The sequence below is a fragment of the Macaca mulatta genome, chromosome 3, assembly GCF_049350105.2.
Source record: "Macaca mulatta isolate MMU2019108-1 chromosome 3, T2T-MMU8v2.0, whole genome shotgun sequence".
Classification (NCBI taxonomy): domain Eukaryota; kingdom Metazoa; phylum Chordata; class Mammalia; order Primates; family Cercopithecidae; genus Macaca; species Macaca mulatta.
Window position 1 is genome coordinate 109786213 of NC_133408.1, and position 24142 is coordinate 109810354.

The 24142-nt window shown below is 35.3% G+C and overlaps 1 protein-coding gene across 30 annotated transcripts in view; it reads right to left on the reverse strand.

Moving 5' to 3' along the window:
- Positions 1–24142, reverse strand: part of HDAC9 (histone deacetylase 9) — a 914219-nt gene that overhangs the window by 499817 nt on the left and 390260 nt on the right. For 9 of the 30 annotated variants that reach the window (XM_077998033.1, XM_028845978.2, XM_028845963.2 and 6 more), the window contains one exon: positions 2199–2261. In XM_077998033.1, the coding sequence (XP_077854159.1) occupies positions 2199–2261 (63 nt within the window). Of the gene's footprint in view, positions 1–2198; positions 2287–2499; positions 2775–24142 lie in introns of those variants that run through there. The other 21 variants (XM_077998026.1, XM_028845985.2, XM_077998024.1 and 18 more) reach the window with 4 other exon arrangements.

The window sequence follows — 24142 nt, forward strand, 5'->3', positions numbered from 1 at the left end:
GCAGTTAAAGGACAAAACCTACTGATAGTAGTTCACCAGCATCACCATCCGTTCCCTAGCCCTACAGCAGTGGATCGCAGTTTGCTGAAGGTTAAAATAGGTGGGGAGATTTTTAAAACCTCAATCCCCACGCTGTTCCCCACACCAATTAAATCAGACATTCTGGGAGTGGAATCTAGGTATCATATTTTGTAAAGTGCTTCTGGTGAGTACAACTTGGAGAGCCAGTGTCTCACAGGAAGTATACAATAAAGACTAGGTAAATTAAATTTAAGAACACATATGAAATATATGGCATGGTAGGAATATGGCACGGTAGGAAGGGTACAATTGTTTTTATGGTTCAAATTTTAAAAATAAATAGAACTTAGTGATTATGTATTTATACCAGACAGGTTTTGGGAGTCGAGGTTAACCTACATTACCTTTCATTTAATAGCTAGCTGGTGCTTAAACGTTGCTTCTCGTAGAACTGGCAAAAGCATGGACAGCCTGAAGCACTTCCCTGTCTGAAAATCTTGTTGCTTTGTACACAAACCATTAAATGCTAGGAAAATAACAATCTCTACTGAAATGGGTGCAAAGTTGTATGTGATTATCAAAGATGTGGAGAAAAAAGCAAAGCTTGCAAACACCTGTAGCCAGCCTTAGCGTCAGCAGACACTTGCTACTTGGAAGGCATGTATGTTTCTACCACATGAAAAAAATATCGAACTTGTAACACAGAAGTGAAGACTAAAAGGATAAAGCATAGTGCTGACAAGATTTCTAAACTAGTTATTTTCAAAGAGTTCATCCATATTTTTAAAAATAAAATGCTAAGTTAAATGACCAGTCCCATTAGAGACACACCTGTTAAACCCTCCTAGAGCCCTTGTCAGTTTTGCAGCTATAAGAATAAACTGTACCGAAATTCTGGTAGGTTTGCTTTTGTTAAGCAGGCACTATTCATTAACATAATTCCTGTCACTTAAGTGTATAAATACCGAATTGTGCAAAAGTGATATTTTATTCTGATTCCATGAAAAGATGGGGTCAACAGAAGGATCTTAAAATCATCATAACTAACCAAGGTTTAAAGAAAACTAGCTTTAAACATAGATCCGCATATGGGGAAGGTATATTAACACCAAAACAGACATCATGCCAACCTGTGGAATATTTCTTTCACACCTAGCTCTACAAAGTAAACACTGCTTTATGTGGCATTCTTATCATGGAAATCTAGGCGGTGATCTATAATTACGATTAAGCCCACATGGGAGGTGGGATCTGAGTGGGAACTTTAAGCCAATTTTAGGTTGAATCATTCAGAAGAGGACAGAAACAAAGAGTTCCCAAAGCTTTAGGAAATAGCCATAGGAAATAAATAAGAAAGGCAATAATTACAAGTAAGTGATATTGCCTGGAGAGTATGTTCATTTAGTAAGTATAAATTGACAAGGCTGACAAGCTCCATCTCCCACCAGCTCATCTCCCTGAGAAACTAGAAATTAGAATCTGTTCCTATTATCCTTTAAAATGCTGCACCTGCTTTTAACACATTTACATGTGTGTTATGCCATCACATCTGCCTGACAATGCTAGACTTCCCACATGTTTTTGAAGAAAATTAAAATAAGCATCTGCTAATAACAATTTTATTTCATCCTGAACAGTTTCATTTGGGGCTGATGAGAAAAAGCCACATAATGGAAAGAAGAAAACTACCTTTATAACTCTGTAGCAAACACATTTTAGAAGGTAGGTCTATAAATAGATATGCTTCTGTAGGCACACAGTAAATATAAAATCGTCAGGCTAGCGGGGCTGCAATTTAAACTGAAGCCCCAAAATGAACTTACCTGATTTTTAAAGTCCTATTAGAATAGGCTTACAATCAGTACAGATCTCCTTTTTCTAGTTGCATAGTAAAGGCAAAACACCCCCAACTACATTTTACTTATCTCAGTCTCATCTTTCATCAGAAGCAATAGTTTGCAATTTCATTCAGAAGCTGCTGTCCCTAAGCAGACTGAATATGCACAGAAACAATAATGGAAGGGATCTAAGTTAAACCCTACAGACGCACCAAGAAAATAGCAACATCAACATGAAAAAGCAGCAATTTCCTTAAGAGAGGTGCTTTTCTTAGCTGCATTTCCCAAGCCAGCCCCTTTTCAAACCTAAATCGTCTCAGTTATGAAAGAGGATCTTACCTGAGCTGATCATACTGTGCATTCTTTGCTGAGCCAAGAGCTGCTCTCGTCCAGCCACCCCATCTGAGGAAAAACAGGAGTCACTCTCATAAATTGTCTGCAGCATATTCCAGTCACTCTTACTTCAGCTACATGAAACATTCATCACTGCTCAGTGCACCGGCCCCAGGAGCTACCCTCGCTGGCTCTCCCTCCTCCCTGAGGAGAAGCAGCAGAGGATCAACTTCAACAATGATTTCCTTTCTGCTCAAATGGGCATCCACTTTTAAAAAGACCTGGACACTTTTCCCATGTTACCAACCTGTGTGCAAAGCAGAAAGGACAGAGTGGATGCTACAGCTCTCTGGAGTTTAGGTTATCCCGGAAACTACAAGCAGGTGGGAAACAGGAACGTGCTTCGGGGTTATTTCTTTGTCAGAATAAGTAGAAAATTATTAAGTCTACCCACGAGAAAAAGAAACCAATTAAACCTGGCTTAGAGTTCTTCAGGCTGCTAGGGTTTTGTTGCAAAAACCCTCAGTCCTGCAAGTGGCTCCAGCCGGTGCCCTTCTCCTATCTGTGTCTGTGCCTCTCTTCCCCCTTTCTCAGTCTCTCTCAGCTCAAGTTGGCTAAAGCTAGTGATAATCCATTTGCATATGAATCAACAACAGCATGGCCCACAGGCACAGAAATAGAACAATGGTCGGCCTGAGCCAAAAATAGGTCAAGCATGGCCGAGTGATTGGAGCCTGCATTAATGCATTTAAAAATACCCCAGCAAACCCAGCTGTCCAGCCTCTATCTTTCAAACCATAATTCTCTATTGCAGGGCCTTAAAAGCAATTAACTCTTTCCTCCCTCGAAGCTTGCTTTACACACTGTGTTTCCATACTGGCGATTCGCTTCCAAAGAAAGGAAGGCAAGAAAAAAAATTAAGAATCATAATTCTAAGAGGGCAAATGCACATACATTTCATTTCATTTTATTTTTGTAGTATGTGTTTTTGGAAGAGAGAGGAGAGAAGTGCAGAGCTCTGTATTGGTTCTAAAATAATACTGGAAGCTTTTGCTCATAATGTGGTTTCTGCCTCACCCACGCACAGCAATCCTGGTGTTCTATTTTTGTTGCCTGTTTCTCAGGCTACACTGCAGTTGGCTGTAGCACTAGAAGCTTTTCTGCCTTCTAGTTTCAGGACTAACAGGAGATTTAGTAGAGGTAGTTTTGGAAAACAAGCACACCCCAGAATAAAATTTGTATGAAGGACAGGCTTGATTTTTTACTTGCTATTGATGCAAGACAATTGTCCATTTCACAAATCCTATTGTATCTTAGTACCACCTATGAATTTTATTGCATCCATCCAGTTAGTACTATATCTACAAACAAAACAAAACACAAAACACAAAACCAGGCTTATATGTGAAAATTTCCCCTCAGCTTCTCAGGCTAAATTCAATTTGCTTGCAAAAGGAAAAGAAAGTACTCTGATTTCTTTTGGATACAGAATTTCTGAGCATACGCACCTGTTGATGGATAAACCAATATGGTTAGTACCCAACTATGACTGTTCTGCGTTCAACTATACATTGGTTGCCTGAAATATGGGCCTCCTAACTTTTCTGTAGAAATAGCATTTATGATAGTCAGTAGATTACTAGACACATTGTGGCATTCAGCTATACAGTACAGTAGATAGTATCAGAGTTTTATAGTCTCTGGTGCACATTTATATCATTTCTATATAAGAGATAAATTTTACATTCCAAAGAGGGATCCTAGCATCTTGTCACTTCCAAGAGCAAACCCAAAAGTGATAATCTACTAGTCATGGAAGCTCTTTTCTCTTTTCTAAACTAAATCAGCAAGGAAAATGTAATTCTAAGGCATCAGAAGCAACAGGGAAAGAGAGGAAAAAGCAGATTATTTCAAGATTCTCAGAATAATCCGATGGAAGAGGGATCTTAGTCAATTCCAGAGTATGAAGTCAGAGGGGGCAAACAAGGGGACACAGAGTTTTGATGAAAGGAAAGAAATAAGCATGTTAAATCATTCATCAAATAAGGCACTGCTGATTTCCTTTTCTTTCACAGATTAATTTCTACTGAATACTTCTTGAAAAATTGTATTTGGATATATAAGTTACAATTTTTTAAAAAAATATATTCCAAACTGCAGTTGATTTAAGCTACACAACAAAATCTTATGTTCCTGTCAGTGGAAAATAAACAACCAACCAAAAACAATGATCTGATTCCATCTGATATTACAAATAAACTTTTGGTTTCTAAATTTACGTGTAAAATTCAAAGGATAGAAACAGTGTGGACCTAACAATTTTCTTTCAGGATGATGTATTGAAATAGTGACTATCATCACATTTTAGACCCGGGAGGAAGTTTAGAGAGTCAATTGTAGTTTTCAAACTCTGCCTCATGACATAGAATACCTGGAGTTGCCTAAGTTTCCTCAAAAAAAGGTGCTCCGTGGAACCAGGGGAGTTCCGCTTTTCCCTGTTTACATTTGGAGATTTAAGATTTCTTTTGAAGAACTTTTTTTTTTTTTTCTACAAAACATTTATTTAAAGAACACTTTTTAAATTGAGGTGTATTTGACAAATCAAGACTCCTTATATTTCAGGTGTACGATTTGATGATTTGATATACCTATACCTTGTGAAATAATTACCATAATCAAGCTATAACTCCATCAACTCAGCTAGTTACCACTTTTTTTTTTGTGGTGAGATCAGAACAAGAACTTATTATATTAAGAAAAACAATAACTGAAATTTACTCATGAGGAAACTAAGGAGACTTGATTACAAAAGAACTCACTATTGGAGTCTGGCTTTAAAGAGAGTTGCTTAAGGAAATACAGGTAATTAATAACTAACCATATAAGTCTAGCATTTGTATTATCCAGTCTCACCATCTTGTCCCTTACCAACATGATACAAATCATTATCTGAGATATTCCAAATAAAATTTAATATGATCTACTCATGAAAAATGGACCCACTGTCTGTTTCAGAGTGATTTTTAACAGAATACAAAAATTTATGATGAACATATAAAAAGGATAACAAAATCACAATAGTGATATAATATGCCTATGCATCTTTTGTCTTTTTAAGTTTAAATTACACCTTCAAACCACAATTGCTTAAAAAAAAAAAAAAGATCTCTCAGCTTTCATAACAATGAATAAGAAACAGAATACAACTCCAGAAAACTGAGTTCGTAATTATCCTAGTTATTAAAGGTTCCAGGATAGGGCATTCCACACAAAATACTGCAAATAATGTGTCTTCTTCATTTTGACCATTATTTAACATGGTTTATTTACATTTCATCCCTGCATTCTTGCAGCATGTTTTTCCATCAGCAATCTTCTCTTTTATTTAACTCTTGATAATGAAAAAATATTTTAGAGTGAGAAGACATTGGATACTTACAGAAAACCCACTTGTTTCTGAGAAGAAAAATAAGTATCATCAAAACAACCATCAACTATATTGATTACTACATTTCCATTATTAAGAATGTTGAGTTAATTCTTCTCACATCATCTCAGTAATGTTAGTAAAGAAATGTGACTCAGTTTCTTTTGGGGTATTTATAAAACTACATTTTACTAATTTTGGGGGAAAAGATACATGTTCTATTACAAGAACTATAACAAACTAACACAAATGTCAGGCTAGGACAGATGGGTAGTTTAAAAAGTTTCAATATAATAAATTCAAATTCAATTAAATAAGCATTTATTGGAAACTAATCCAAATATTATATTTTATATACATATAGGTCAAAGATAAAGGAATAAAAAATAACAAGGGCCAAAAACCCCAGGTTCTCAATTTAATAGTAAATGAGAGTGGGAATTAAATCCTAATGTAAAATGTTATTTCAAAGTTATCATAATCCCATTTCTTTTTATGCAGACATATAGGCCAAAAGAAGTATTAAAAAACCTGTATGTCACCAAAATATTTCCAGAAATATCCTCAGACCTCTAGCTCACAATGACCTTTTCTAAAATGGATTTGGATCATAATTCTGAAAGACACAATCCCACATGCAATAATCCCGAATGTTGAAATCTGAAAAGATACAAAATCCCTAAAGTCTAAATCCCTTAGGTCTAAAATCTCTCACGTCTACAATCCTGAAAATGACAATCTCGAAATATTAAAATCTCGAATATGAAATCTTGAAAGCTGAATTCTGAGAAAGGGATTAGTTTTTGGTCATACGCAGGATCATTACATCATGTTAGTTGCATCATGTTAGGCGGTTGTTGCAGTCTTTATTTGGAAATTAAGTATGATTAGGGAGATACTTACGGGAGCTAAGTTGACAAGGGGTTGACCTGTGGATTCAATTTTAGATATCACTTGATTAAATACTTAGAAACCTATTAAAGCATTTTTTGGGTGTGTCTGTAAGGGTGCTTCCAGATGACATTAGTGTGTGAGTTTGAGTGGATGAGGTGAAGAAGACCTGCCCTCAATGTTAGCAGGCACCATGCGATCCGCCGGGGGCCCATATAGAACACACAGGAGGGGAACTGGTTTCTCTGTGAGAACTAGGGCAGACTTCCCTTCCAATGCCTTGGACATCAGAAATTTGACTCCACCAGAAGTGCATTATAACAACGTTGACTTTGCATATAAGCATTGTCTCTGTGCCCAAACATGTTGAAATTTCTTCAATAAAGAAAGATTTTTTATGTCTGTGTTTGTGAAAGAAAATTTATCAGGATCTCGGTTCTTTGGGTAACTATATATGTGTTGGTGACCCACTGCATTTTTTGATCCATCTTGCCAAAAAGCTTAGCTTGGTCATCAGGATTTCAGATGACTACAGTTATATAAAGCTGGGTGCACACAATTATCAACCACAGTGATATGCATTTATACATTTCCATTTTTGACCTATTTCTTTATAGATACGGTTTGTCTGCATAACTGTTATACTGGAGTGACTGTTGCTAGTGTACCTGAGTGGTTTTGCTTGTAAAAATATGTGCTATTTTTCCTATTTTATTGTGTACAGTGTATTGTTTTGTTTTTATTTTTCTCAAATAAACCCCCTTTTAAAATGTAAATAAATATAAAGAATGTTTTATTATTTTTTCCAGAATTATATTTTCATCCTTTGGGATTTCAACACAAGACATTATGGAGTTCAAGTTGTGTTTTTCTGGATTATAATACGCTTTCTTCTAAAATCAATCTCAGTAGATAACTGGAAACAAGCAAGGGAGGTAGTGTAACCCAATTTATTCTACCACAATGATATATCCTCAGTTCATCTGTAATCAAGCAGAGACTCTTCATGTATTAACAAACCCTATGATTCTGGAATCTAAATGAAGTAAGATTTAAAACTTAATTACCTCAAATACTGAATTTGTGCTCTACAGTTGTCATGTGCTGCAAATTACTCACCAATAACTGGTGCTCCTCCACTCACTCACTCACTCACTCACTCACTCACTCACTGATGTGACCTCTTCTCCCAACCTCACATTCCTCAAACTATCGTTACAGCAATAAAACTATGTGCATTTGCCTACAGTCAGGGAGCTTGACTCTGTTAGACTTCCAAGGAATGGGATGGAGGGGAAAGTACAGTGTACTAACTTTTGTTCCAACTGAAGACCTTATTTACCGGAATTTTCTGTTTCTTAGAGGAACAGCATCAATTCTATGTGAATAAGGGATAGTCAATTAACAAGTGATTTCTCCCCACTTAGAAAGCCTAATTAGATAACAAATGATCTTCTGAGAAAATCTTCCTCATCTGAGGAAAGATTTTACAGCAGGCAAAGGGTCTGAGAAATCATGCTGGCATTGAAATTTCAGGGAGACTGTTATATGTGAAAGCAAAACAAATCAACGACAACAAAAACTTTAGAATCATTGGCCTTGCAGTGATTGACAATAACTCTTCCCTTCAAATGGGATGTGTTGAGCCAAGATTTATTCTATTTTTAGAGGATTACAGAGGATCAAAATCACCTGGAAACTTGCTAGAAGTGCAATTTATTGGTCCCTACCCCAGAACCAAGTCAGAATCTCTGGAAGGAATCTGTATTTTAACCAGCCCTCCAAGTAATTCTGATACACAATAAAGTTTGAGAACCGTAAGATGAGATCATCCTTTCAAAAGCAGGAATTACATAGCAAAAATATAAAAGAATAAAGTGTCTTTTGGTGTGATTTCAAATTAGCCAATATTTTTAGAAAACAATTTTTTAAATGAAAATAATTAGACTAGGTAAGGCTAGGTAAGAACAAGGCTATTAATATTCAGAGTATGAAAGACTAAGGTCGATTGTTCAGAAACGGATTCCCTCGCTTGCGAATGAGAGCAGCATTGTACTCTTAAGGTGATGGGCATATGTGCACAGCTTTTCCCTGCTCAGCGACTTTGTTCCAGGTTCTATTTTTTCTGAGTGTTTTCCAGTTGCACATCAGCCCCTCCCTGCAGCGGTCAAGGCAGCCAGCACAGGAGGAGAAATCAATATGGCCCTGTGCAGTCGTGTAATTAGAGATAAGTAAAACTTAATGGTCTTTTGATAGAATCAAGGGAAGTTTATTTTTTCTATGGAAGTGAGTTATTTCATATATTGAATATCAACTATTTCACAGCCACAGTGCAAGCCCTGAAGATACAAATGTATACAAGAATGACACAGGCTCTACTTTCATGGAATTTTCAGTTTTAGAAGCAATACAATCAAGGTGATTACTATACAGTTTGATAAGAAAGTCTGTAACTAAATTTTATTCAAATCTTCCCTGAATTTCAATTTATAACCATGGATTCAAAATAATACATTTTTCAGGATTGTTATGAGGATGACAGAGAATTACATAATACCTGGCAAACAGGTATTCAATAAATACTAGCTATTATTACTATAACTGGTTACAAAAAATATCCTTCTATGGACCTTTAATTCATGATTATTAAAATGTTAAAGAGCTGTTACTCATCTATTTTTCAAAGAAACTGTAAAAATTCTAAAGAAAGTTATATAATCGATTAAATGTTGAATTATTTAATATATCAACATTATATATTAAATATATATTACTCAGAGCTATAAAAAGTTTCATGCATCAACTTGAAAAAATAGTCCATTTTGCTTTCTGCTGTATCACCAGAGCTTAGTCTGACACATACTATGTCACTTAATAAATATTTATACAACGAATAAATGATTCCTTCTTTAGATGAATGTATTAAGTGACTATTGATCTTGAGTAAATCACTAATATACGATTCAACCTCTAATATTTCATTGTAGTTTCTTATTAGAATATTAATTTAATAACAAAAAAGAAACCATAATTAAAAGCTAAGTTTATAACTGAATAAAGAATCTCATTGAAAGCAAGTGCAGTTTAACTGCACTTTCACTTTTTGCATTTCCTTTGCCTTGTTGTTGGCCCACAACATAGACTAACCAGTGAAAAACACTAGGCATCAGACTGTAGCAGAAATGATCTCAATGTGACCATCATTATCTAGTACAATTTGAATGAACAAAGTATTAAAATATCTTTCTTGTGAGGCATTTATAGCAGATATCAGCACTAAGAAATTAATATAAAAATGGATTTGTAACTCTGCTTTACAGTAATGAATTTAGTTTACCCTGCAGTCATGACAGAGCTTCCAGAAAACTCCGGTTATCAGCTGCATTGGCTAATGTCTTCATGCTCTATTTTTAACTCATGAATTTCACTGAATACACCATTTCCACTCAAAATTCTAGAAGAAATATATTACAGCTTCAGACCCAACTTTGCCTCCCTTCAAAGGTCACTTGAGAAACTTATAACACAATTTTTATACTTTGTATAAACAGTATTTCTGCGACCCTAAAACTAATGTTTCACATAAGAAAACTAGGCAACTTAACACCATTTTGCATCAGTATATGTACTACATATGCCTGAATGTATCAGTACACATCAACTAGGAATCCTTGCTTTTCCTTTAAGTGGCATGTAATGGTTCTTGCTGATAATGGAGCACCATTTTCTTTATTTAACAGTGTCTACTTTGAAATGCAAGTTAACACTGACTAACCCATCCTATGTTGACTAAGCTATGTACATACAAGGTGTTCACAGGATCAGAAACTTAATGGAAAACTCTGTTTCAAGAAAACAATATTTTTAGCTAGAGGGCTATGAAAGTAAAAAATTCTAGAAGTCCAGTTAAGAAGGATTAGCATTCTGATCTTTACTACTTGGTATGAATCAAAAGTTTATTTTATTCCACAAAATAAGTCTCCTTCTTATGTAGCTGCATATTTTATATTTATCAACTTGGAAATTCTGAACACCAAAAATTCTGTCATATGTGGCATCTGAATATATACTACATTTGAGAGCTGTGATAAGACTAAGTTTCTATTGCTAACATAATTGTAGCAGATACCAAAAGTCAACTCAGAGCTTTTTACATCATTTCTTATTACAAAGGTCAAGTTGATATGTGCCATACCACACCATGACCTATAACCAAGTTAAATCAAGAGGATTTTAGAAAGCTTGCCACTGAAAATAGCAACAACTTTTGGTTAATGTTGCAATTCAATTCTGACTTCATAATTCAATCTAGTTGGGTGTGAACTATTGAATTTAAGGAATAGCAAGCACCTAAAACATATTTTACTTATGTTTCGACAGATTAAAAGTATTTATAGCAACGGCATATATCTAAATACAAACATTTACAACTGGCCGTATCACTAAGTTTGTATCATACATCCTATGGTTATGGAATATTCTCTATTTCAGGAGTTCTCTTATTTCAGTGCCAAGAACAGAGGCAAACACACTCTAAGGCCTTTCAAGTTTTGACAACCACCTGACCTAGGAGTTTAACCCCTAACTTTCTTTTGCAAATATCATGCAACAGACACAATTCCTGGATATTACCCACACATATTTTTCATTCTTCCATGTCTCTGAACATGATGTTCTTGTATTCACTCTTTTTCATTTGGGAAATTCTTTTTCATTTTACCAATATATAATGTCCTTCTTTGTCCCTTATGATGTCTTTTGCCTCAAGATTACTACAACAGACTTTCTTTTTATTCACATTTGCCTGGTAGATATTTTTCTTTCCCTTTATTTTCAACCTTTCTATGCCTTTATTTTAGGCATCACTCTCTTTTATAAGCAGCCTACTTCTGTATTTTTTTCCTTGTATCCAATATAAAAGCCTCTGCATTTGGTAAGCTCACAGAAGGGAGATAGACGCGCTTGCTGGTGCGCCATGTTCTCTGGAGCTAAAAGCAGCAAATCCTTTTCAACCTCCAAAACACTCCCCAAAGACAATCTCCTTGGCAAAGCCACATGTTGGTTGAATAGATACATATAAATCTACAGAAATGTAGATAAAACATTTCATAACTATACACTTCCATTCATACTTACTTTCACAAATAAATGTCAGGCACACAATTTTGACCATCTTCTGCATTATCACTCCCTATTCCACCTACCACCCTTCCCCAAATCCAATATTTTTTCTGGTCAAAATTATAGCCATACATAAGTTTCATATTATCAATATAAAACATGGAGATTATACATTATATTATGCTTTATTTTCCTAGAATTAAACACAAGGAATTAGACATTCAAGAGTCCAGATAATTTCCTTAAAACATTTCCATTTCTATACTGAAACTATTTTTACTGAAAACAATTTTAACAACTGTTTCTATGCTCCTAATGGTCTCCCTGGTTCTGTCTAATGGCCATACTGGCTTCTATTACAGTTTTTCTGAAAAACACATTGATGAGACACTCTGAGAACATCAAAGCTCTAATAAAAAGAAGTTCCACCTTACATTCTCATCGAGTTGAAGGTCATCTTTTCAGTTTTAAAGAGATCCTACATGGTCTAAGCCTTTTGAAGGAAGGGCCTTATGATCATATACTTTCTAGATCAGACAGATATATTCTGGAAAATGTGGAAACTTTGGCTTCAGATATTAATTTAAATTTGATTCATGAGAATCATGGCATCTCTTTTTTATGAAACAGAACTATATAACTGGTATAGTTTGCCCTCAAGTTCATATGTTGGAAACTTAATTCCCAATGCAATGGCATTGAGAGGTGGGACCTTTAAGATGGATTAATGCCATTATCATGAATGGGTTTGTTCTAAAAGCAAATCTAGCCATCTCTTGCTTTCTCATGCTCTCTTGCCCTTCTGCCTTCCACCATGGGATGATGAAATAAGAAGGCCATGCTCTTGGATTTCCCAGCCTCCAGAACTGTAAATAAATTTCTTTTCTTTATAAATTGCCCAGTCTGTGGTATTCTGTTACAGCAACACAAAAGAGACGAAGACAATAACATTTCAAATAATGTGGCTTATTGTATGGATACGAGGCCTGGACTGAGACAGAATTTGATTTGAATTTTGTGTCTGCCACTTACTATGCAGAGCTGTACAACTTGGATATGTTACTTAACCTTTCTGACTCACAATTCTCTCATGTTATAAATGGGGATATTAACATCTGCCTTTCAGTATAGCTTTAATATTTAGAAATAGTAAATATGAAGTTCCTGGCATTATGATAATAACATAATAGTACTCAACATACAGTAGTCATTATGATTATAATATAGTATTAATACATAAATTAAGGACTAAATGATTGAGGGACTACTTAGAATTCCATATTCTGAACTAAGATAATTGAGTTCTGTATTGCTGAACTAAGATCAGTTATAAACATTATAAAACAGAATATAAAAATCATTAGTCTGCTTTGTTTCTTAAAGAAAAAATAAATACATATAATAAATATATATAAATTAAATATGAAAACTTAGAATGGAAATTTTCATCATATGAATATTACTCTCCAGGTGCTAAACAAACCATTTATATTCAACAATTCAATGATTCCTAACTGCCAAATAAGATATGGAAATAATGAACAAGAAGGTGGTGGACTATGCTGGACTATTTGCTATATCCTTTTTGTAAAGCTAAATCTGACATTTTAATATGAGAAACAAAGCTTAATAACAACACTCACACAAAATACAGAGCCTTCATTAGGTATACTGAATTACGTCTGTGTTCGTCATAATTCGAACCTAGGAATATCTTCAGTAAACTATGCGTTCCCCCCAACTAATGTTTTCTCTCCAGATGGCAGGGACAGTCTATTTAAAAATCAATAAGCTAACATTAGTTATTTCACCTGAAGCTGTAACAATCTGTTTTTCGTAATGAAGCAGGGACTGCTGTCTTCTTATTTTGGCTATGTCTGAAGGAAATTCTCAATGGTACTTGCTTATAAGCAGAAGGGACCCTTTGGAACCCAAATTTAGTTATTTTAAATTCAAAACCCGAGTTGAACTAAAATTTTTTACGTTTTCCTTTTTTTTTTTTTTTTTTTTTTTTTAACAGGTGGGGTCTTGCACTGTCATCCAGACTGCCATGCAATAGCACAATCATAGTTTACTAAAGCCTCAAACTCCTGGGCTCAAGCAGTCTTCTCATGTGATTTCAGAGTAGCTGAGACATAGCATGAATCACCATGCCTGGTTAATACTTTTTACTTATTTCTATTATGAATAATTACGTATTGACTTCAAAAATCAAGGCCTAGTTAAACGAAACTAAAATCTAGGAGCTAAATGGTTCTAAGGGCCAAATAATAGGGAATCCACAAACATAAGTTAATGCCATCCCCTTCAAAAGCTAGGAAGAAAACACTCAGCAGATGTAATATTCAAAAACTTCAGGCATTTGATTTCATTTAAAATATGCACTTCACTCAAAACATGCATATAGCATTACATGAACAAAAACACTTAAACCAATATGGGGGTTGAGAAATGAGAACCCATGATTATCAGGTTCTATGATAATGGGGCTACCTTTGTATTTCAATACCTATAGCCATTTACTTTTTTTTTTTTTAATAGGATCTTGCTCTGTCTCCCAGGTGGAGTGCAGTAGCGTAATCATAGCTCACTGCAAACTCAACCTCCTAGGCTCAAGGGATCCTCTCACCTCAATGGCTGGGACTACAGGCACACACAACCATGGCTGGCTAATTTTTTTTTTTTTTTGAGAGATAAGGTCTTGCTTTGTTGCCCAGGCTTGAATTCCTTGGCTCAAACAATCCTCCCACCTCAGCTTCCCAAAGTGCTGGGCTTACAGTGGCCACCATGCCCAGTCCCACAACAATATTTTAAATATCTAGACATTAGAGTAAAACTAAAGTACTCTTTTTTCCACTTTCAAATGAATCATGAATTATTGTAACATCTCAAAAATGTGTAGATCATTACATAGTAGAATATATTGGCCTTCAAACATTTAAATATATGTGATTCAAATCAGTTGATAGAAAAGAGAAGGATTAAAATAATACTCAAAATTTTGAATTTTGAATCTGTGCCAATAATACAATGTTTAGACAGCCATGATATAAGCCTTTCTGGTAATACAATGTGTTAATTTTGAACTTTAACAGAATTGCCAATGTGGCATCAGTTTTAGAAAATTTAAGATAAATGAAAAAACAGAAAGAACTTGATTTGTAAAAGTTTTAAATGACTTTATTTCCAGAGGAGAAAAATTCTGCCAGGAGTTCTTATGTGTATCCAGAAACAATTTAAAATTTTCCAGAATTAAGCTTCTTAACATAGGGTGAGCTTGGTAAGAAGACACATTAGACAATATGGCCATTCTTCATTCCAAAAACCCTCTTCCCCAGGATTTTCCTATGATCATAACAATAATGCCTACTGATACGGGTCATAAATAATCCTCAAAACACATCCACTATCAATATATTACTGGTCAAAGTTCTTCCAATTCACTTTTGTGGGTTTATTTTCCTTTATTCTGCTTTTTCTGAAAACCTTGCTCTCATTTTTACTTAGGTTCTTCAAAATCACTGTATCCTGTCTGTATATCAATGCTTTCACACATGTCCTTTCTAGTTGCTTAAGAAGGTATCTCCCTCATTTCAGCAATCATTATCTGTTCTTGGGATACCCATTCACATACTACTAATTGAAGCCTTTGTTTTCTTTCATAGAAATCAAAAGTTGACTTTCCTGCCCCAACTTAAGCACATATTTCTTACCCATTAGCTTCATATTATTTTGTGCATCTTTCTTCTTCCTTAGTAGTATATAAAGCATAATTTACTGTATATAATGCACATAGTATATAATGCATAATTCACCATCTTTTTCTTTGGCTAATTCTTAATGTAGCAGTGGAAAAAGTCACACTTCTGAGCAGTACTTAAAAAAAATCTGTCTTGTAGAGTAATACATTAGACTTTGTTCTGTTTTTAAGAGTTTCCTCATATTTAGATAACAAATATGATTTGCTTTGACAACTGTTGGTTCTTCCAATGGCTCCTGGGAAGAAGGGCCTTCAGTGCTCAGGCAAAGTGTGCATGTTCATAGTGGGCAGCAAGCCACTGGACGGGACACTCATGTGCTGTAGAGCCAGGCACACTGAGCTGTTAATGCTCCCTCGGTAATGCTTTGATTTCATGGCCCAGGAAGAAAAGTCACGCTCTGTGATTCCAAAAAAAAGTCTTCCGAAAAATGTGTGATGCTTCTCTAAGAAAATAAATAAATAAGGGCATCGCTCAGTTACTTTTCTTCATAATTTATGTTTTAATCGTTCAATACCATTTCTATCCTTCTGTAATAATCATTTGTAAGATTTGATAACCATAATAACATCTCAAGTATTTATTGCTGGAAGATAACTGATATCAAGACAAAAATGCAAACAATATCCACAAAAAGGGAAAATAGTTTTTTAAAAAATCCCTGAGATGTGGTAGCTAAGGAGAATTTTTTTTTTTTTTTTTTTTTGGTGAGTCCAGGTCTTGCTATGTTGCCCAGGCTGGTCTCAAGCTCCTAGGCTGAAGTGATTCTCCTGTCTCAACCTCTCAAGTAGCTGAAATTGCAGGTACACACCACTATGCTCAGCAGTCAGGGATACTCTTTAACAGTATGACAGGGCACATCAGGGTCCATGGCTGTGTCCCTGTTTTCAGTTCAGACCTCTTCCCTTCTTGCCAGAACAAGCAGAATATGATCTTTTCCATTGCCTTAATTTTGCAGAGAAAATGCAGAGCACAGTCAGAGTTACAGAGGCTCCTGACTGAACGATCATGCCTCAAGGCATACACAGCTTGGCGATAGGCAATTGATGAATGGCTTGGAAGGAAACCAAGCTCTTTGGAAATGCTGGTAGTGAAGACTTGGCACATAAAGTCACCCACAGGCAATTACAGACACAGTTAATAATCATTGTTCTGCAAATAATCACAAGGATCTGGACATGATGAAGTAACAACCAGACAAAAGTCATCATACAATACTGTGGCCCATCCAAAACTGAAACTCAAGCATTCAGACTACACAAGGCAAGCAATCTAGACTAGACTTAGCTCCATAGGCTAAAGGTATACATACACCAGATCCACAGTGAGGGAGGAACTAAAGATTCATATCACAACTCATCCTTTGTCATGTATAATTTTGCTTTACTTTAACTATATAAGAAAGTAAGCCGCTGTGCAGTGGATTAACTCACATTACATCAGTCTATCATCTTCCCAAAGCCTAGAATGAAAATAAATTTCCTAGGTATTGTAATGGATACTGGGGTGACACAATCTGACTACTGAAGACAAAAATACCCTGGTACTCAAAGTAAACAGAATCCAGTAAAACCCTTATAACTATAACACATAGTGCTCAGCAGTTTATACTGGTGCTATAGTTAATATCCATTTGAGTAACGTGAAAGTAATATCTAAGTAAGTGAGGTCCATTATTTACAATTTTTGAGCACCACGAAGGAAACAATAGATCTGTAACAGTACAGGTATGCAGCAATAACACAATAATTGCATTTCACAGAAAATTCATATTCTGTTAAATATGTTCCCTAAATAACAACTTTATGAGATGATGGGATTATAAGCAAACTGTTCAAAGCCGATGTTATTTGGTAACTATACCACCATGTCCATCATCACTATCATTATCATACAATACTATTATAATTATTATTGGTATTTACAATTGTTAAGTGGGGATAAAAGTTGGATTGCCCTCTCCAAGAAACCAGCAGCTCAGCTTGGCCAGAGGCTGCCCCAGTGGATGGACAAATGCACAAAACAATAGAGAGGACAGTGAAGAGGGGTGATGGGGGCTAAGGCACTGCTGGAAAACTGGATCTCTGCAGCGGGGCTGCAGCCTAGCTGGGCTTGGAGGAAATGTCCCCTGCCATGAGCCTACAGCATAACAAGATTGGGCACGAGGAACTGAGATAAGCAACTCACTGGATGCAGGTCCTAGTTTTTAGTTTCTTAAACATATTCCAAATGACTCCTGTTGGCAATGTAGCAGCCCAGTTGATGGGTTTTTCTTTCCCATTTATTACTAAAAGCTATTATTGTATTTCTACTCTTCTGGTTCCCCATGACTAGAAAAAAATCACATAAGAGCCAACGCATTATCATCTATGTATCAACCACATTTAATTTTTGTTATAGAAACACGTGTTGCAGCAGAACAGGCTAAATATCTTAAAACTCTCTTTATTTCCTTTCCTCAATCTGCAGCTCTGACATATTGGAGATGCTTTATTCAGTTCACTACAACCACCTTTGAAAGCTCCTGCAGCTCTGTCTCTCCTACTTACCCAACCACTCTCCCTCCCTATAAACTTTCTGGCACAGCAGTTGCTCTATGGCCCCAAAGTTAGGTAAGTGTGCTCATCCTGCCTCAGAATCAGGTTGTCTGGCTTTAGAATTGCACAGCACATTGTCTCTGATTAGAATTCAATGTTAAAATCTTGTTATGTGTTAGAGGCAGAGTGGTGCTAGGAGAAAAAACATAGATTTGGACTCAATCCTGACTACACGGCACTCTAATTTCATAATCTGGGGCATGTTTTCCTCAGTTTTATCTATCTATTGGTGACTACCATCTATCCCTAATAGTAGTGCTGCTGGGAAAATCTAGGATGTCTAATACAAACACTGGTGCACAGTATTTAATCAACAACTCGTAGCTAATTAATATGTTTTAAACCTCATACTCAAAATAAATTTACTTTTATCTCAGGAAAAAATTCTAAAAAGTTGGTTGGCAGCAGACTAGGAAAAAAAAATAGAAAGGAGGAAAGGGTGCTGCTAGAAACAGGCAATCTTCAAGAAAAAATAAGAGTGGAATTTATAAAATAAAGGAGAAAGAAGAAAAGCTAAAATTAGCACATTTTAGACCTCTCTTAGCATTGCAATCTAGGATAACTGAGTGTTGGCACACACAGGCCTACTCTCACACTTCAATATTATGTAATATAAGAAACCATTACCATATTACATAATATTAAAATAATGTTAATAAAATACTCCTGAGCGATAGTTAAATCAAGTAAAGTGTCCTGAATTGAAGAAGTCATAGATAAAAGACAATAAAGAAAAAAATTAATAGGGAGGTACATTTTGTCCATGGATAGAAAAAAATCAATATTTAGTATTAATGTAATTCTTAACTTGACAAGTTACTTCTATATCTACATGGAATAGCAAAATTCCAAGAAAAGTCATAATTTTGAAGGAACTTAAAATGAGGATATCTGCCTTATCAGATTTCAGGAGTTATTTGTTAAGCTATACAAAATAGAATACATCATTGGTTCAAATATAGACAACTAGGTAAAAGAACTGAATAGACCAACAACAATTAGGCCCACATATGTGGAAACTTTACATATATCAGTACTAGCACTATAGAGAAGGAACAATTTTTAATAACTGATGCTAAGATAATTGCTACTCTATGTTAAACTCTTATTTTTTGTATTAAACTATACATACACATATACATATACACTCCCACTCAGAAAATCAATTCCAAGTAGATTAAACATATATACAAAGAGCAAACTTGAAAAGTTTTACAAGAAAAAACGTCAAAGAATACATTTAAATTCTCAGGAAAGGAATTGATTTAAATGAGACATAAAAGAACACAAATCATAAAGAAAAAGATTGATAAACATAACATAATGATACAATTTTGTGCAGACACTTTTAAAAAGGGAAATGTGTTAATGACAGATTGAGAGAAAACATTTACAGTGCATTTAATCAATCAAAAATGAGTATTCAGAAAATATATTAATAATGGTTAAAAAATAAGTTAGAAAAGACAACCCAATAATAAAGTTGGCAAAAGAAAATAGGCAAGTGATGGAAAAGAAACTCTAATGTCCAATCCACATATGAAATATGTTACATCACATTAGTAAACAGAAAATTGAAAATTAAGCCAAAATGAGACACCATTTTAAACCCAGCAGACAGACAAAAATTGAGTCTAATAATACCAAGTATTGGTAAGAATGCTGAGGAATAAGGAATCTGATACATTGACAGTGAAAGTTTATTTTGTTACCAACATTGCATTTAACAAGGGCTAGAGTTTCTCAAGAAATTTTCATTTGAAGTAGCAATACTTTGTATTTTTTTAAGGCAACTAAATATTCTGGTACAATTCTAAATTGAATCTTGGCTAAATTTACCTTCCACTTTTCTTTTCGGCTTAATTTAAACGAAATGTACTCTTTTCAAGGTTTTCTCTTTGTAATTCTGTTATCAACAGTGAGAAATTACTATGGCACCTGAAATAAAAGTTGATTTTCAAACTAAGTAATATAACATAAAAGGAATAAGCTAATACTGCCCATCATCCTGAGAGTGCAGCACAGAATTAGCAAATGCATAAACTGTACTTAAAAGTACAGTTTTTTGGCCGGGCGCTGTGGCTCACGCCTGTAATCCCAGCACTTTGGGAGGCCGAGACGGGTGGATAACAAGGTCAGGAGATCGAGACTATCCTGGCTAACACAGTGAAACCCCACCTCTACTAAAAATACAAAAAATTAGCCGGGCGCGGTGGCGGGTGCCTGTAGTCCCAGCTACTCAGGAGGCTGAGGCAGGAGAATGGCCTGAACCCGGGAGGCGGAGCTTGCAGTGAGCTGAGATCGCGCCACTGCACTCCAGCCTCAGTGACAGATCGACAGATCGAGACTCTGAGATTCCGTTTCAAACAAACAACAACAACAACAAAAAAACACTACAGTTCGTTTTTTCCTAAGGGTGATTTTCGCTTTAAGGAATCACTCATGTCTGTTTACAACCCTTGGGCAATTAAAGTATTGACTGGTCTTTGTTTTCTAGTGTGAAAAGCAAGCATTGAAAAATGCAGGTATAGTTGTGGTAGGCAAATACATTTTAACCTAAAATGAAAACTATTAGAATTGTTATTAAAATATATTAATAAGTACACCATTGGCAGAAAGGGCAGATGGTAGGTATAGCCTGTGAGTGGCTAATATTAAAGGAATATTTATAATTATTCTAAAGTTCTCTTGATTTTCATGAATGCATGTGATAAATATAATTTGTGAATAATGGCCAATTTTAAGAATCGACATAACATTAAATTCTGGAACTCTTACATAATTTGTCAAATGATAAGCTCCTCTGTGGCTTTAAGTTTCAAAGGCTCATGAATGCTGGAAATGTGATGAGAAATGAATTTTGAAACCATCTTAAACCTCTTAAATTATAAAAATATCTTTTACTAGTAAAGAAGTATTTTCACCATATGGAAACAATTTGGCCTTAATTTAATAACTCTCTCCATCTCAAATATATTTTGTAAATGCAGTCTTTTGGTTCCTGAAATAAATACACCTGTGTGTATTTGTTTCACACACAGACACAGACACACACACACACACACACGACTGATTACCTTGTTTGTCAGCCTTTGCTTAGAAATTAGGACACACTGGATTAAACTGTGAGTTAGTGGGGACCAAGTAAGGTCTCAAAGGCTATTATTATTGCCCTAATATTCATGTTCTTGGGGCGCTAACTCAAATAAGAAAATATATAATAGATTGCAGATTAGTCATAGTTGACTATAATATAATTAATTAATCTGTTTAATGAAGGATTCATCAGAAGGGGTGTGTGTTAGCTTTGGAATCAGAGAAAATGCAGAGCACAAAGGTGAACATTGACAAGGTGAACACTGTCAATGTCCACCTAAAGTCTACTTTGAGGAGAGGGTGTTCAGTTTCAAAGGCAGGTGCATTCCTATATTTGTAAGTAGGAAGTATTATTTTTCTTAGCAGCAGAATGTTTTCCTAGGAGTTATCAGGGAAATACTTTGAAAACCTATTTGGCATGGAACATGAGAACTCCAGGGAGCAAACTCAAAAAGCAGAACTTTGCAAACAATAGAAAGGGTTTAGGTAACTTCAGGCTTTGCTTTTCTAGATGGGAATACAAAACTGGAGCCAGAACTTAGTTGTTCAAGATAATAAAATCTATTTGGGACCTGTGTGGACAGAGAATGAAGAAAAAATTGAAACAGATGTACAGATAAGGTTACTGCCTTCTAGGGAGAAATATTAAGGGAAGAAATAAGATATTTAATGGGACATTTAAAATTAACTGCATGGTAATCATTTGGCTTTTTTCTTATACATTATGAAGTCTGAAATACTAATGCTTCAGGCCTTAAAGTTTAAAGAGAAAGTCCAGAAACTTACTTCCTATTGGGTTTGGAGTCACATCTGAGGCTGTCTGTGGTGGTCCTGCCACATTTAAGCACCCTAGAGTCAGCCATCTTAGCCTCATGCTATTAAACACTCAAACCATATAACTAATAAGCATGGGTTTGAGTCAATATTCCGCCATCATACATCTAATTATAATCTGGTTTCTTAGAACTTGTTGGTCATAAGTCATGAGGATATTGTCCCTTGGGGAAATACTTCTTCTTGTGAGTATTCATTTGACATTAGGATTGAATCTACTAGTCTTTGTGGGCATTACTCATGTGAATTTGTCAATGTGATGCCACACTGTGGGAACTTATCCTTAATCAGTGTTTTCTGAGCCCACTATCCCTGCAGAGTAATATAGTGTAAACATTACACCTGCTATTTCTATTTAAATATAATAGCATCCAAAAACAAAATTTAAAAATTGAAGTTTAAGACTATAATAGAGAGAAGTCTTGATTTCCAAAAATTGGCCTGTTAACAAAATAGAGACCAAACATGCAATAAGAGGTCTGCCTTATAAACACATAGTTGGGTTTCAAGAGACATAATCTAAATGAGGCTACAGAAAACACACATAAAAAGTCACATATGGTTGTACCGCAGAACATTCCTAACTATGCCATTTTAATCTTAAAATCACATAGAGCTACATGCAGAGCAAATAATGCTGAAGTTGCATTGAGATGTTCTGGATTATTAGTGATTTTAGTGGATTTTGCTGATATTTTGCTGTTTATGACTGACATTTACAGAAGCTAGAGCCTAACACAGTCATTCCAGAAGAAAATTTCCCTGCAGTGAACAAAGCCCTTTTGTGCTTCTGGTAAAACATGACTCCACTAAGGCAATTAGCTGTTTTAAAAATAAACTAATTCATTTTGGAGATCTGATGTATAATTATGCAGCTGCATGGGCTGGGGCGGCATGGTGACTGGCTACAGTGTTAGTAAAATTAGAAAAAAATGCATCTCCATGTTGACAAAGTACTGATTTATGTCCAATTGCCACCTTTGCCTTGTTTGGGGCTACAGAATGAACTTCTTTCTACAATAATAAAAGTAATTTCTGATAATGATAGCAAGGTATCTCCAGGGACATGGGAAATGGTAACCAAAGATATTTATCCATATTCTTGCTTCTAAGAAGCTTGGCACCCTCTATAAAATTAACCCTTAAATCTCTGTAAAAATGTGACTCAAATAATTTAACTTAATCACTTTATACACAGAACAATTCCCTACTAGTTCAAGAAACAGAATATTTGGTGACATGGCACTTTGTGTTGGATCAGGGGTCAGAAGAGTACATGGCTCTTGTCCCATTTTCAGAGATTTGTTACTAAGGCAGTGGCTTCCCTGGGTGAAAAGATCAAGGTCTGGTCATTCACCACTGCAAGATCCTTCCAGGTTCTTTTAGGCAAAGGACTCCTCCTGACCATGACACTACAGCAGGCTTTGCTTGCAGCCTGGGCTGCCAGAAACCCCACAGGGTAAATCCACACCATATAATGAACTTCAGTTTAAAATTCTATTAACATTTACTGTGACTATCTTTCAATTACATTTTATGCTTCCCAATAAGTGACATCAGCAACATCCATACAAGGTGTCTTTATAGATTTCTCTTTCCTTTTGTCCATTCCTTCTTTCCTTTCTTTCTTGCTTTTTGCTCTTCTCCCCTTTCCACCCTTCTCCTCTCCTCTCTTTCTTCCTCCCATACTACCATACTTTCTTCCATACTTCATTCACTTTTTCTCCTCTAGATTTTCCAGATTCTTGCTATGGAGATGGTTTTAAATTGCACTGTTTTTGTGTCTCTGACTTTCAGGGTTGATGCTGTGTTTATTAAGAAGTAGTTCACTAATACTCTGAAACCACAGAATATGAATTTCAGCTCAAGATAAACACATAAAATAATCATTATCTATTTCAAACATGCTTCAAATGCTCTGAGAATATAAAAATCTTGTTAAAATTTGGTAATAAATCTGCCTCACTCCCCCAAAGGAAAATATTAGAGTTCAAAGATAATAAAATATATACAAATAAAGAAAAATATTAAAATTTGATTGTTTTGTTTCCCCGGATGTCTGATTTCATCAGTTTAGCTCAGCCTACCCTAGAGATTATTGTGGTTAGAGTCTGGTAGGGAAAAACAGATGCCACAGGCGCAGCTATAGATGGATACCTGACATGCAAAAGCACAAGTATGGCCACCTTGGATGCTGCTATTTTGTTAAACATTTTTCTAGACAAC